We start from the raw sequence: 15,160 nt of genomic DNA, 5'->3' as shown, positions 1-15,160 counted from the left end.
CACTAACCTTGAGTGAAAAAGCTGAGGGACTGCACCCAGGCCCTGGGCACAAAACAAGCAAACACATATGTTTACCTGGCAGGGGAGGGGCCATGTTCACAAAAGATGGATTTGTCAGGACAAGGCATATTTATTGCACCTCTAATGTGCTCACCCCAACTGTGGGACAAGCCACTGTATAATCTATGGTGTGAGGGACTGCCTCCATACTTCCCCCTGAACAACTAAACCAAACAAAATAACAGGAGAAAACAAAGAGGCTCCACCATGGTTCAAGTGGTGCCGTGGCTCAAGTGGTAGAGCACTAGCCTTGAGCACAAAGAGCTCAGGGACAGCACCCAGGCCGTGGTTCAAGTGGTGCTGTGGCTCAAGGCTAGCACTCTACCATTTGAGCCACAGCTTTTTCTGCTCATGTGGTGCTGAGGAATCGAACCCAGGGCCTCATGCATGCAAGGCAAGTGCTCTACCACTGAGCCACCTTCCCAGCCCCTTTTATGGTTGTTATTTCCAGTACTAGGGCTTGAACTCAAAGCCTGGGTGATGTTTTGAGCTTTTTTCTCAAGGCTAGTAGTCTAGCACTTGAGCAACAACTCAACTTCCGGATTTTTGGTGGTCAATTGGAGATAAGGACTTCTTTAACAGCGTTGGCTTCAAACTACAATCCTCAGAACTCAGCCTCCTGAGTAGCTAAGATTATAGGTGTGAGCCAGTGGTACCTGGCTTCTTACTATAGTTTCGATGTTGACCATCTCCTCATGTATCTGCTAGACATTTGTATTTCTTCTTCTGAGGACTATCTGTTCAGTTTGCTTGCCCATTTGTTAATTGGAGTATTTACATTTTGAGCTCTTTATTTGCTCTGGATTTTAATCCTTTATTAATTGAACACTAGTGAAGATTTTTCCCCACTCTCCAGGCTGTCTCTTAGTTCTCATGATTGTCTCTTTGGCTGTTCATAAGCTTTTTAATTTGGTGCAGTCCCTGGTATCAAATCTTGCATCATAATGCCTAGTGCCCCTTGGAGCAGGAATGCCACTTTTACACTGCTGCTGGTGCTCTCAAGAGAGAGGGGTGGCATATTAGATTAGCGCTCCAAAACACATTTGATGTCTTACCCTATAATTTAATTGCATTCTGCTTCTTTTGGGTTGAAATTGCCTTTGTCAGATTAGCCTGTTGGGTGCGTGCTAATCCTCTAGGCTGTTAGTAAACACTGCTAATGTTACTAAGCTAATAACAGCAGCAAACGAGACTGGGGGCAGGACCGGCTTCCTTCCCAGTCAGGCAATTAGAGTCTGGTGATAATTGCCTGGCAGAGACCAGCTGATTTCCAATTAGCAAAGCAGACAAATAATATTCACTGAAATTTTTGTTTGTTCAAAATAAATTGAATAGTCCCTGAATTCAATTTCTAATTAAGCATGGTTTTGGAAGATAGTAGTTTGGGTGGCACTTTCTAGACAAATATATACACTCTTATTACTCAGTGCTTGGTTCTTTTTATGTTATTTGGTGATATTGAGACTTGAACTCAGGGTTCATGTTTGCTAGGCAGGTGCTGTACCACTTGAGCCATACTTCCAAACCCTTTGAGTTCCAGTATTATGTTTGGGACAGTCATATGGCTTGAATTCAGTGTGGAAGTACTGTCCTGTAGCTTTTTTGGGTCAAGGCTAGCACTCTATTCTGAAGCTACAGCTCCACTACTGACTTTTTGGTGGTTAATTGGAGTAAGAGTCTCACAAGGCTTTCTTGCCCTTGCTGGCTTCAAGCTGCATCTCAGCCTCCTGAGTAGCTAGGTGTGAGCAAACTGGTACCTGGCTTCCCTTAGCTTTTTCCTCTCAAGGCTGGTGTTCTACCACTTGAGCCACAATGCCCACTTTTTGCTGGTTAATTGGGAGCCCACAGTACATGAATTTATTGATGGGCATTTGGATTATTCCCACAGTTTGAATTGTGCACATTGTGCACAAGGGGTGTGTGTGTGTGTGTGTGTGTGTGTGTGTGTGTAACTTGGGTTTGAACTCAGGGCCTCACAGTTGCCGGGTAGGTATTCCTACCTCTGAGCCTAAACTCCAGGCCTTTCTTTGTGCTGGACATCAGCTGGCTGTGCACCTGAGCCAAAATCCAAAATTTTACTCCCTGAGGTAGCTAGGATGATGGGTATACACCATGGTACCCAGCTCTAGGTTGAGAAAGGGGTTCATGAACTTTTCTGCCCAGGCTGGCCTTGAACAGTGGTCCTTTCCCTTTCAGTCTCCCAAGTAGCTAGGCTTATAAGTGTGAGCCAATGGTGCCTGGCTCCTATTGTTTTAAATAGTCATCCTAATGGATCTGTAGTAGTTGCTTATTCTGTTTCAGAGATTTGCCTCTCCCTGATAGCTAATGATACAGAGCAACTCTGTAAGAGTTGCATCTTACTGGATCCTTTACTTTTTTTTTCTTTTTTAATAAATGCCTGTCCTGGAGCTTGAACTCAGGGCCTGAATGCTGTCTGAGCTTTTGTTCTCAAGGCTAATGCTCTACCACTTGAGCTACAGCTCCATTTCCAGATTTTTTAGTGGTGAATTGGAGATAAGAGTCTTGTAGAACTTTTCTGCCCTGCCTTTGAATCAGCCTCTTAAATGGATTACAGGCTTGAGCCACTGGTGCTCAGCTACTGCCTATTATTAATTTGTGTGTGTATATGTGTGTGTGTGTGTGTGTGTGTGTGTGTGTGTGTGTGTGGGTATGTTTGCCAGTGCTAGTCCTGGGGCTTAAACTCAGGGCCTGGGCAATGTCCCTGAACTTTTTTGCCTAAGGCTAGCACTCTACCACTAAGCCACATTCCCAGCCCTATTGCCTATTAAAAAAAAAAAAACAACAACCTTGACCATGATAACGACAATTTGCCTTATGAAGGTTAAAAGGTGTTGTGACTACTTTAAGTATCACTGTTCTACAATACTGTGAAATATGTGAAATTTATCTAATCACCTAATCTCAATTTTGAAAAAAAGAAAAAACCTTTGAATGATCTCCTTCACAACAGCACATGGAAGCTACTATACCATAACAATTCACAGCGGGCACTCTGGAGACAAATTGGCTGCCTTTGAACACCAGCTTGGTTGTATTTTTCTGTTTTACTATGGTCACATCAGTGGTCTTGTCTTGTTGAATCTACTGACCTTGCAAAATAGGCATTTTATCTCCATGCTGCAGGGAGGCTCAGGAGGCAAGCGTGGTCCGAAGCATGAAACTGGCTGGAAGCAGAGCCTGCTCCTACCCAGACCTGTTTGACTCCACGGTCTTTCTCAAATGCTAACCTCCTCTGGTTTTCAGCCCACATCTGTCTCCCCTCTGTGTTTCTGCTATACAAATACAAGCATAATTAAGTGAGCTATTGGAGAGGACATTGGAGATGAACCCAGATAATGAATTCATCAGCAGCTTATTCAGGCAGAAAAGAAAAAAAAGATTCAGTGACTTCACAGAAAACACAGCTCCGCCTGCTTTGGGCTTGCTTTTAAGACCTAGGATCTTTAAATAAGGTCTGTTAGCCTGGCTCTCAGAGCACCTTGTTGGACTCATCTGGAAAAGATGGAAGGATGGGTAGTGTAGGATTTCTATGTAGTTCCCTGGAATGACATTGGGGGTCACCTTTGAGTTGTCTGGGGAGTTTTCCCAGAGTCAACAGCCTGCATCCTTCCCCTTTGCAGCTGTCTGAGACCTCACACGTCCCCAGCTTAGCCTGAGAAATCTGGCTCTCACCTGCCCTAGAGAACAGGGCTCCCTGAAGCTCCGCAAGTCTCAGCTTTGAAGATGGGCTCCAAAGCAGTGACTTTGAACATGACCTCTCTTCTGCAGAAGGAAGATGAGTTTATTATGCAAAGTCCCGACCTTGGAGTCTTTTCTCCCAGAATTCCCTGCCTATCCTCTTACTTTCCCTTCCTCCTTCTCTCCTATCCTCTCTCCCTCCCTCTTTCCCTCTTTTCTATGTCAAAAATACTTATGGAGGTGTGTGTGTGTGTGTGTGTGTGTGTGTGTGTGTGTAGAGAGAGAGAGAGAGAGAGAGAGAGGGAGAGTGTATATACTGGAGCTTGAACTGAGGGCCTGGGCAATCTCCCTGAGCTCTTTTGCTCTAGGCTAGCACTCTACCACTTGAGTCACAGCGCCACTTTCCTCTTTTTCTGTGTATATGCTATTGAGGAATTGAACCCAGAGCTTCGTGCATGCTAGGCAAGCACTGTACCACTAAGCCACCTTCCCAGCCAAATGAGCCAAGCTACCTTTCATGTTTGTGTTTCGGCAGTAGTGAGGATTGAACCGGGGGCCACAGGCTTTCGAGGCAGGAGTTCTACCCATTGAGCCACACCTCAGTGCCCCCCTTTTTCTTTTAATCTGCATGTTCTAAATATCTAGCAGATCATCGGTACCTAATAAGTGCCTACATGGCGTGCTGTCTACTGTCCCAGTTTTCTTCTATGAAAATACTAACATGCCTATATGATATTTAAACCTGAGACAGAAATGAGGTCACATTCCCCATGCTTCACAGCATACCTTCCCACGTAGGAACATAAAAATCAGTTTCCCTTGTTTACATGGGCCCAAATACTATCAAGTTTATTCCCTGTGGTGTTTTAGCATCTGGTTAGGGTTGGGAATCGCTGGCACACTAAAGAGCTGCTGGTTCCTGTGTTTATTCCTTTGTGGTTTATTTAACTTCTCCCCTGTTGCCAGACTTGATGGTATTTCCAGTATTTTAAACAATGTTGCAGAAAGTAACTCTGTTCACATCCTTTGTTTTGTGCCAAGGGAATGAATTAATTTTGTGCCTGGTGGCCTATGCCTATAATCCCAGCACTTGGGAGGTGGAGGCAGGAAAATGGAGAGTTCAAGGTCAGCCTGAGCTACAGGGCAAGACCCTGTCACAAAACCATACACACACACACACACACACACACACACACACACACACACACACACATATATATACATACACACATATATGTATGTATATATATGTATATATACACACACAAATAACAAACATATATGAAGAGAATTCAGATTTAAAGAGATGCACTGCTTGGGTAGGAGCCAGATGGATTGTCCCCAGAGCCTCTGGGAGGCATCAACCCTGCTGACACTTTGCTTCTACACTTCTGACCCCCAGACCTGTGAAAGAACTAATATCTGTGATTTTTAGGCCACAACGTTGTTTTCACTTGCTACCTAGAAAACTAGCATTTGGTGATTATTTTGTTTGTTAGAGTTTGTTTTATTCCCATTTTGTTTTTGAGACAGGTTCTTTTTTTTTTTTTTGTCGGTCGTGGGGCTTGAACTCTGGGCCTGGGCGCTGTCCCTCAGCTCTTCAGCTCAAGGCGAGCCCTCTACCACTTGAGCTACAGCACCACTTCCGGTTTTCTGGTGGTTTATTGGAGATAGGAGTCTCACAGTCTTTCCTGCCTGGGCTGGCTTTGAACCGAGGTCCTCAGATCTCAGCCTCCTGAGTAGCTAGGATTACAGGCGTGAGCCACCAGCGCCCGGCTTTGAGACAGGTTCTCACCAGCCCAAACTGGTCTCAAACTGGAGATCCTCCTTACCTCTGCCTCCTGAGTGCTGAGATTACAGGTGTGTACCACCACAGCTGGCTGGCTTAAACCCATCTAGGATTTTTTTTTTCTTTTTTTTTATCGGTCGTGGGGCCTGAACTCTGGGCTTGGGTGCTGTCCTCAGTTCTTCAGCTCAAGGCTAGCACTCTACCACTTGAGCCACAGCGCCACTTCTGACTTTTTCTGCTCATGTGGTGCTGAGGAATCAAACCCAGGGCCTCCTGTATCCAAGGCAAGCACTCTACCACTGAGCCACCTTCCCAGCCCCCAAGCTAGGATTAAAACTACAGGAGAGTAGTCCTGGGAAGATGGAGATAAGCACTAGAAAAATCGCATATTTTAGATTGGCTCAGTCAACAGCTGTGAAAATGATGGCAATGCCAGTTTTGCCTCAAGTTTTGGCCTGCTGAAGTTTGTAGATCATCATACCCATGAAGGAAATACATTAAGTGGTAGGCTTGCCTTTATATGAAAATCATGTCTATACCAGAGATGAGACTTTAAATATAGACATATAGGAATTTGTTTTAATCATAGCTCAGTATAGCTGCTCTCTTTTTCTGAAAAATCCTCTTGATCAGGAAAATTCAAAATAGCATTGAAGATGGTAACACATCTCAGAGCATATCCATATTTGAATGTTTGCAAATTATTCATGCACTCATAATTTTATTGCAGCACATTGGATTTGTGAAATCATATGCAGGGCAAAAGGAATGTCTATTAGCTGATAAAAGAGGCTCATAAATAAAAGAAAATGAAATATTGTAATTACCCTGAGCTCTCTTACAAAAGCACTTCCAGTTAGTAAAGTTGACAGTTTTTCTTGATCAGAAAGCCTAGGTTGGTGGGAATTAATTTTTTTTTCTTTTTCTTTTGGCAGTGCTCAGGATTGAACTCAGTGCTCTTCCACTTGAGCCGTATCTCCAGGTCTTTTTGCCATTATGTTGTTTTCAAAGTATTTTGTTGAGCTAGTCTAATCTTAAGCTTTTGCCCAGGCTGTATATATGAAGCAGAAAACACCATTATACAGAGAAGGAGGAATTTATTTATATATATGAAGCCCCACAGCTAGTAACCTTGGCCACTACTGCCACCAAGAGTTCAGATAAATTAATATTTCTATGAATCTTCCCTCTTCCTCCTAGGCTGAGATTCCTTAAAGGGGTGAGTCATCTTTTCATTAATGGTTCATGCCTGTCATCCTAGCTACCCAGGAGGCTGAGATGAGGATCAGGGGTCAAAGCCAGCTTGGGCAGGCAAGTCCATGAGGCTCTTATCTCTAACTACCAAAAAACTCCCCAGAAGTAGAGCCTTGGCTCAAGAAGTAGAGTGCCAGCCTTAGCAGAAAAGCTCAGAGACAGCACCTAGGCCTTGAGTTCGAGAATCATAGGCTGAGAAGCAGTCTATGAGTCTTAGATACCTTTAACATTTCAATATGCAGGCCACAGAAGGTCAGGTGTAGTCATAGACATTCCAAGGAGACGGGCCCAGGACCTCATGCAATGCTTGAGAAAGAAAAACCAAGGTTTGTAGCATCCTTGATTGTAGGTGTTGGAGCTCAGAAGGCAGCACTTCAAAATATGGTGCTTTGGCCTGATGAGGACTCTGAGCTAATGGGGTTCAGGGCTCTCAGGAGAAGCTTCAGAAATGTCTGACTTCTCCCCCTTCCTGTCTCCACCTGTCCCCTCCTCCACCCCCAAATGATTCCTAGAAGTCAGAAAGGCAGAAGCTGGGACTATTTCTGGAAGCATCTCTGCTTCTCCATGGAGGACAGGAGCCCCTCACCTGCTCTGTCTGAGAACAGAAGAGAAGACCCTCACTGCATTAAAGTCCCCACTGGTAGACTGAGTAGGACAGACACTCTCCCCAATGCGGTGGGCCACAGCCAATCAGTGGAAGGCATGAAAAGAACAAAAAGGCTGAACCTTCTGACAGCGAGAAAGGACTCCTCCAGCCTAGAGGCTTCCTGATCAAGTGAGTCTTAGATAGTCCATCCAACTGAAGGTGTCTATTAAACTCCTAACAGGAAATAGTAGCCTTTCGGTTGGGATAACAAAAAAAGTTCTCATGGAAAAAGTTGCCAATCATTTAGTAATAGTCCAAGCTAGCCTGGAACTTGAACCTTCGGCTTCAGTCTTCCCAGTGCTGGCATTATAGGCATGTGCTACCACACTCAGTTATTATTAGTATTTTGGGTCAAGGATTATTGTTCTAAAATATCTTATGTAATCTTCCTTAATTTAGGTTAAAAGTAATCTTTCCTGAGACTCACCATCTTTGGATTCACAGTTCACCCTGTCACCTGTTGGCAAATCAATACCTTCATTCTTGGGGGATTCTCTGTTACCCTGATAGAGACTACTGATGGTTCTGGAGACTAGTAGCTTTGCATGGCTTCGTTTCCTCAGATTAACAGCTAAAGCTTGAAGCTAGCTTGGGTGCAAACTGTATCTGAACCACAGCCCAGGGGAAGGAGGGAACCAGAGTAGACAGACCTACCCCGGAGATAATTTTCCTACCTGGATTTCCTTTCTCCTTCTAGAGGCAGAAGCAGCTCTCTATCTCCTGCCGTCTGAGTCCAGATGGAGCCCAGGTTGGTTGGCTGTGAACAGACTTTGTCTTCTGTAAACAGAACAGGGCCTGCTATACATGCTGCGCAGTACCTTGTATTGTTTGCTCACTTACATCTTTTATATGACAGCAGAGATGTTGTGTTCTTCTTCTTTTTTTTTTTTTTCTGGTATCAAGGTTTTGTAGTCTCTCTGACCTTTCTGCTCAGGCTAGCTTTGAACCATGATCTTCCAGGTTTCAGCCTTGAGTCGTGTTCTCCCTCTTTTGTGCCAGTCCTGGGCTTGAACTCAAGAACTAGGCACTGTCCTTGAGCTTCTTTTGCTTAAAGCTATTGTTCTTTCACATGAACTACAGTTCCACTTCTGACTTTTTGCTGGTTAATTGGAGATGAGTCTTATAGGATTTTCTGCCTGAGCTGGCTTCAAACCATGATCCTCAGATCTCAGCTTCCTGATTAGGATTATAGGCAATGATTATTTGGATTTTTTGTTTTTTGTCAGTCATGGGGTTTGAACTCTGGGCACTGCCCCTCAGCTCTTCAGCTCAAGGCTAGTGCTCTACTGCTTGAGCCACAGCACCACTTCTGGCTTTTTCTGCTTATATGGTGCTGAGGAATCAAACCCAGGGCCTCATGCATGCAAGGCAAGCACTCTAACACTGAGCCACCTTCCCACCCAAAGTTTTTTTTTTAATTAAATTTTTTTTTTGTTATCATAAAGATGATGTGCAGAGTGGTTGCAGTTACATAGGTCAGGTAATGAGTACATTTTTTTTGGATAATGTCTTCCCTTCCTTTGCTTTTTCCCAGGATTTTTAATTTCTTTTTTTTTTTTTTTGTTGGTTGTGGGTCTTGAACTCTGGACCTGGGCACTGTCCTTCAGTTCTTCAGCTCAAGGTGAGCGCTCTGCCACTTGAGCCATAATGTCACTTCCGGTTTTCTGAGTGGTTTATTGGAGATATGAGTCTCACAGACTTCCCTGCCCGGGCTGGCTTTGAACTGTGATCCTCAGACCTCAGCCTCCTGAGTAGCTAGGATTACAGGAATGAGCCACCACAGCCTGGTGATTTTGTTTTTTTTTTGCTTATATGGTGCTGAGGAATCGAACTCAGGGCCTCATACATGCAAGGCAAGCCCTCTACCCCTAAGCCACCTTCCCAGCCCCAAATTTTTAAGTTCTTAAAGGGCACAGACCTAATAGCCTACTCTCTTTCCTACCATGTAGTAGAGATATAAATAGATGACCCCAAAATGGCTACTGGCCTTTCTTCTTGATGCTCTCCCTCTCTGCCTTAAAATTGTCACCTGGTTGAGAAATTTCATCTATAAATAAGAAGTTTCTGTTTCAGGTCTGGTTTGCCTGACATACATACCCCACCCAAGCTTCCAACTTAACAATGTGGATTAGGTGTTATTCAAATCCTTAGCCACAGTGAGGATGCCCACTAAGAACCAACGCAGCCTGAGATGTCAAGTTCTTCCTTTTGCCTCCACTTCCTAGCGGCTGCAACCACACAGGTTGGGAGAATTTTTGCGAAGAATTTCCTTGTTCTTCCCTGCTGTGTTTTCTTATCCTTTTCTTTCTTGCTATCCAGCTCCAGATGGCTCAGCAGTGCCTCCAAAGTGAGTATTTTGACAACTTGCTGTACGTTTGCAAACCTTGTCACCTTCGATGTTCCAAGGCCCCTCCTGCGCCGTGTCAGCAGTTCTGCAACGCAAGTATGTAAGACAGCCTGGCGTGAACATCCTTTCTTAGTATTCTGAAGGGGCATTCACAGGATAAGGAGCAGGGGAGGTGGTGAGGCTTTCCTGACGTGAAAGGGAGAAATAAAGTATTAATTTCAGTGTGTGTGTGTGCTCATACACACGTGCAGGTACTAGAGCTGAAATACAGGGCTTGGGGACTGTCCCTTAGGATTTTTCACTCAAGGCTGGTACTCTACCATTTGAGCCACACCTCTACTTCCTATTTTTTGATGGTTGATTGGAGATAAAAGTCTCATGGACTTTCTTGCCTGGTCTAGCTTAGAATTGGGATCCTTAGCTCTTAGCTTCCTGAGTAGCTAGGATTATAGGTGTGCACCACTGGTGCCCGGCTCAATGTATTTATTTAAATGTCTTCAGGAACAAAATATTCAGAATGGAACTCAGTTTTTTTTTTTCAGCACTGCTGGAGACAGAAGTTTTTATTAGCTCTTCTAACAAAAGTGGCATTTTGAATTCAAAAATTGCTGGTGATGAATTAGGGAAACTGGATAACTTGTCATTTCTACCTGATGTGGCTATTATACTAATGGCCTATTATCTCTTTGACATTCTTTTACTAAAGGTATAACCAGTTCAGCAAAATCCAGCAATGCAGTTCTCTGGACCTGCCTGGGCTTCTTCTTGATAGTTTCTTTGGCAGTTTTCATGTTAATGATCTTGTTAAAGAAGATGAACTCAAAACCACTGAAGGAGGAATTTAAAAACACAGGTCGGTCAGTCAGTCTGATGATGAAGCTTCAAAATCTATTTCTGAGAGGTAGCGATTGCGAATTTCAGTTCCTTTTCTTTTTTTAACATTGTCTTTCTTGAGTTACGACACTTTCGAGGGTGTCTGTGGATCACTGAGAGTAAGACATCTGTGTATGTGGTATGTATGTGTGTGTATGTGCTGGTTCTGGGCTCCATCCCTGAGCTTTTTTGTTCAAGGCTAGTGCTTTTCTGGCTGTTTTGTTTTGCTGCTTAATTGGAGATGAGTCTCACTACTTTTTCTTCCCTGGGCTGGCTTCAAACCGAGTTCCTCAGGATCTCAGCCTTGTGAGTAGCTAGGATTACAGGTGTGAGCTGCCAGCACCAGGCAACATGATTTTTTTTTCCAGTCCTGGGGCTTGAACTCAGGCCCTGGGCTCTATCCCTGAGTTTCTTTTGCTCAAGGCTAACGCTTTACCCCTTGAGTCACAGCGCCACTTCTGGCTTTTTCTATTTATGTGGAACTGAGGAATAGAATCTAGGGCTTCATGCATGCTATGCAAGCACTCTACCACTAAGCCACATTCACAGCCCAACATGATGCTTTGATTATGTGTACATGGTGAAATGGTTACACAGTCAAGCAAATGAACGTATCTTCCTATATAAACACACACACACACACACACACACTTTTCCCTTTGAGTTTGGTGGTGAGGGCCCTTGAAATCTACACCTGTCCAGTTTGCAGTAGGTATCCACCTTTCTTCATCCCATCTCTGCCATGTTGCATCCTGCTACCTTCAGTTCTGTTTCCCATCCTCTTCCCCTTCCAACCTTTCTACTCTGTTTCTAGGTGTCCAGCTTCTTTGGATACTACATGTAAGTGAGGTCTCACAGGTTTCTTCCTGGGTCTGGCTGATTTCTGGAGAAGCTCTAAGTGAGACTCTTCGCATGTATTTTTTTTTTTTTTTTGGGTCCGGTCGTGGGGCCTGAACTCTGGGCCTGAGCGCTGTCCCTCAGCTCTTCAGCTCAAGGCTAGCACTCTACCACTTGAGCCACAGTGCCACTTCCGGCTTTTTTCTTTTTGCTTATGTGGTGCTGAGGAATCAAACCCAGGGCCTCAGGCATGCAAGGCAAGCGCTCTACCACTGAGCCACCTTCCCAGCCCCTCTTCGCATGTATTTTTACACTGTACAATGTTGGGAAACAGAAACATGTCCTTTCCCAGGGGCATTGAGGGGAAATTATGGAGGGTCCTTCTTTACGATAAAACAACCTGTAGAGAAGCACCTCGACTCCTGGAGTCAAAATATCTCCACAGGTGACTTTAGGGAGCTGTTATCTCACGGTCTTTACATAAAGTAAAACTCTCAGGGCTTGAAAAGGCCATGAAGGGTGGCAAAGGCCTGTGCCAGGCCAGGAGATGGCTTGCCAACAAGGGAGCCTGGCCCTGCAGGTGACAACTGTTCTCAACGGTAGCCACTTGTTCCCATGTCCCTTCTATGTGGCCACTTGTGTTGTCCTTTTAGAGTTCAGTTGTCTAGATTCCTTTGTGGTCTTTTGATATGTACATATGTATGCATATATGTATATGTGTGTGTGTATGTGTATGTATGTTATTGCTGGGGCCTGGCTTTTTGGCTCAAGACTAGTGCTATTCCATCTGAGTTATACTTCCACTTCCAGCTTTTTGCTGATTAATTGAAGGTAAGTGTCCCAAAGGTTTTTCTTTTCTTTCTTTTTTTTTGGTCAGTTGTGGGGCTTGAACTCTGGGTCTAGGTGTTGTCCCTCAGCTCTTCAGCACAAAGTGAGTGTTCTAATACTTGAGCCATAGCACCACTGCCAGTCTTCTGGTGGTTAATTGGAGATAAGAGTCTCATGGACTTTTCCTGCTCGGGCTGGCTTTGAACCTCGATCCTCAGATCTCAGCCTCTGAGTAGCTAGGATTACAGGTATGAGCCATCAACACCTGGTGTCTCATGATTTTTAAATGAAGTCAGCTTCAAACAAATACTTAACATTGTGCACCTCCAAAGCAGCCATGTCTTGGAGCCCTGAGGGCCTGGGGAATGTTAGCCCATGACTCCAGTGTAGGACTAGCTCCTTCTCCATCTTGCTGTGCTTTGTGCCCTTAGATGTCTGCAGAAGCTGCCAGGACCATGCCTCTCCCTTCCCCACCTTGCAGTTCAAGTTTTTTTTTCTTTCTTTTTTTTTTTTGTCAGTCATAGGGCTTGAATTCTGGGCCTGGGTACAGTCCTGATCCCTTCAGTTCAAGACGAGTGCTCTACCACTTGAACCACAGTGCCATTTCCAGTTTTCTGGTGGTTAATTAGAGATAAGAGTCTCATGGACTTTCCTGCCCAGGCTGGCTTTGAACTGAGATCCTCAGATCTCAGCCTCCTGAGTACTAGGATTACAGGAGTGAGCCACTGGTGCCTGGCTTCAGGTTTTTTCTTTTGTATGATCAGGCTCAGTGTTGCTGGACATGGCTGATGCTGACCTGGACAGCAGGCCTGGGGATGATGCCATTCTTCCAAGAAGCCTGGGCTATACAGTGGAAGAATGTACTTGTGAAGAATGCACCAGGAACAAAGCCAAAGCAGACTCTGACCACATCTTTCCGCTCCCAGCCACGGAGGAAGGTGCAACGGCTCTGGTCACCACAAAGACCGACGGTGACTGCAGGAGTCTGTCATCTACTCCAGGCGTTGCAGTGATGGAGAAACAAGTGTCTGCGAGATAAACGAACTTCATTACCGTCCACAGGACACCTCACTTCCCTTTACGATGACCATGTTTATCAACTGCCAAGAGAGCCTTTGTCCTTAAACTGTGGAAACTGTATGTTAGGTGTGTATCTTGGTTATATTGTCCAGATCTTAGCTGTGGAAAGTTCCTTGGTTTCATGATTATTTTGTTTCTGTTGAAAATTCTGATTTGTTTTCGGGATCAAAACGAAGTCTGTCCTAGTTATGAATGTTTAGTTTTCTATTGATCTTTCTCAGTGCAATGCTCAGAATGGTGTTAGTATCCTCTATCTCATTTTCATGATTAAATTCTTGACTCTGAAAAAAAAAAAAGCAAAACACCACTGAAACTGTTGGGCCTCGAGTTCTCCCATTTCTATGGGTACATAACTTCGGTCCTGTGCACACACCTGTACACTTTAGGACAGATTCAGTTTTTTTTTTTTTTTTTTTTTGCCGGGCGCTGGTGGCACATGCCTGTAATCCTAGCTACTCAGGAGGCTGAGATCTGAGGACCGAGGTTCAAAGCTAGCCCGGGCAGGAGAGACCATGAGACTCCTATCTCCAATAAACCATCAGAAAACTGGAAGTGGTGCTGTAGCTCAAGTGGTAGAGCGCTCGCCTTGAGCTGAAGAGCTGAGGGACAGCACCCAGGCCCAGAGTTCAAGCCCCACGACGACAAAAAAAAAAAAAAGATTCAGTTTTTTTGTGTATGTGCTGGTCCTGGGCTTGAACTCAGGACGTGGGCTCTATCCCTGAGCTTCTTTTGCTCAAGAATAGTGCTCCATAACTTGTGCCACAGCTTCAGGTCTTGTGTTTTTCTGTGACTAATTGGAGATTAAGTCTCATAGACTTCTGCTCAGATGGCTTCAAACTGTGATCCTCAGATTTCAGCCTCTTGAGTTGGTAGAACTACAGGTGTGAGCCACCATTGCCTGACCTTTTCTTTTGGTGTTGGGCTTTCCAATATTGGGGCTTGAACTTAGGGCTTTGTACTTGCTTAGGCAAGCACTCTTATTTCTTGAGTCAGTTAGGGTTTAGTGCTTTTGCCCAGGGCTGGCCTCAGATCACAAATATGTAACTTCTACCTTCTGAGTAGCTGGGATTACAGACATGCTATACCATGCCTGGTCCTGGGTTTTCCTTGATTGCTAAAGGAAAGCAAGGTTATCCTGTATATTTTGGTGAACCAGGCTGACTCAGCGTGTAATACGTGGCTGTCTTTAGGCCTTGTGGGCTTCTGGATTCATGTTGGGCATCAGTGTCCTCCTGTAATTGCAAATCATGATGAAGGTGCAGGAGGTACAGTTCAGCCCAAACAGGGGAGTGCCATTAAGAACCATAACATTGGGGGGGGGGGAGAGGGGGTTTCTGGGAAGGTGGCTCAGTGGTAGAGTGCTTGCCTAGCATGCATGAAGCCCTGGGTTCGACTCCTTTGTACCACATAAACAGAAAAGCCAGGAGTGGTACTGTGGCTCAAGTGGTAGAGCGCTACAGCTTTGAGCAAAAGCAGCGCAGGGGCCGTGCCCAGGTCCTGAATTCAAGTCCCAGGACGGGCAAAAAGAAAAAAAAAAGTCCTAACATTCACATTAGCGTCCTACGGTGCCGGGGGTTGTCCCGAGTCTCCAGGGCTTCGAACTGCGACCCCCGGGGCACGCACAGCCTCCAGCGTAGCTCGGATGGGGGGCGCGGGTCAGCAGTGCCTGTGTGTTTTTCTTCAGATTTCGTTCAGGCGAGGGTCTCGGGCGCTCTGGCCCTGCAGGCCCGCCGCCTGGGCTCCGGCG

The 15,160-nt window shown here is 45.1% G+C and overlaps 1 protein-coding gene across 2 annotated transcripts; it reads left to right on the top strand.

Annotated features, from left to right (window-relative positions):
• Positions 1-9,599: 9,599 nt before the first annotated feature.
• Tnfrsf17 (tumor necrosis factor receptor superfamily, member 17) lies at positions 9,600-13,695 on the top strand. Of its 2 annotated transcripts, none has more exons than XM_013011455.1 (4): positions 9,600-9,690; positions 9,768-9,795; positions 10,502-10,648; positions 13,098-13,695. In XM_013011455.1, exons 1-4 carry the CDS (start codon positions 9,640-9,642, stop codon positions 13,370-13,372), a joined length of 501 nt encoding a protein of 166 aa, XP_012866909.1. In that variant the 5' UTR covers positions 9,600-9,639; the 3' UTR covers positions 13,373-13,695. The 2 variants fall into 2 exon arrangements, with proteins under 2 accessions (XP_012866909.1, XP_012866908.1); XM_013011454.1 differs by having other exon boundaries at positions 9,768-9,891.
• The last annotated feature ends 1,465 nt before the right edge of the window (positions 13,696-15,160 follow it).

The sequence above is a fragment of the Dipodomys ordii genome, unplaced genomic scaffold, assembly GCF_000151885.1.
Source record: "Dipodomys ordii isolate 6190 unplaced genomic scaffold, Dord_2.0 Scaffold14, whole genome shotgun sequence".
Classification (NCBI taxonomy): Eukaryota; Metazoa; Chordata; class Mammalia; order Rodentia; family Heteromyidae; genus Dipodomys; species Dipodomys ordii.
Note: the sequence above shows the minus strand (reverse complement) of the source record. Positions and strands in the feature narration are given on the sequence as shown.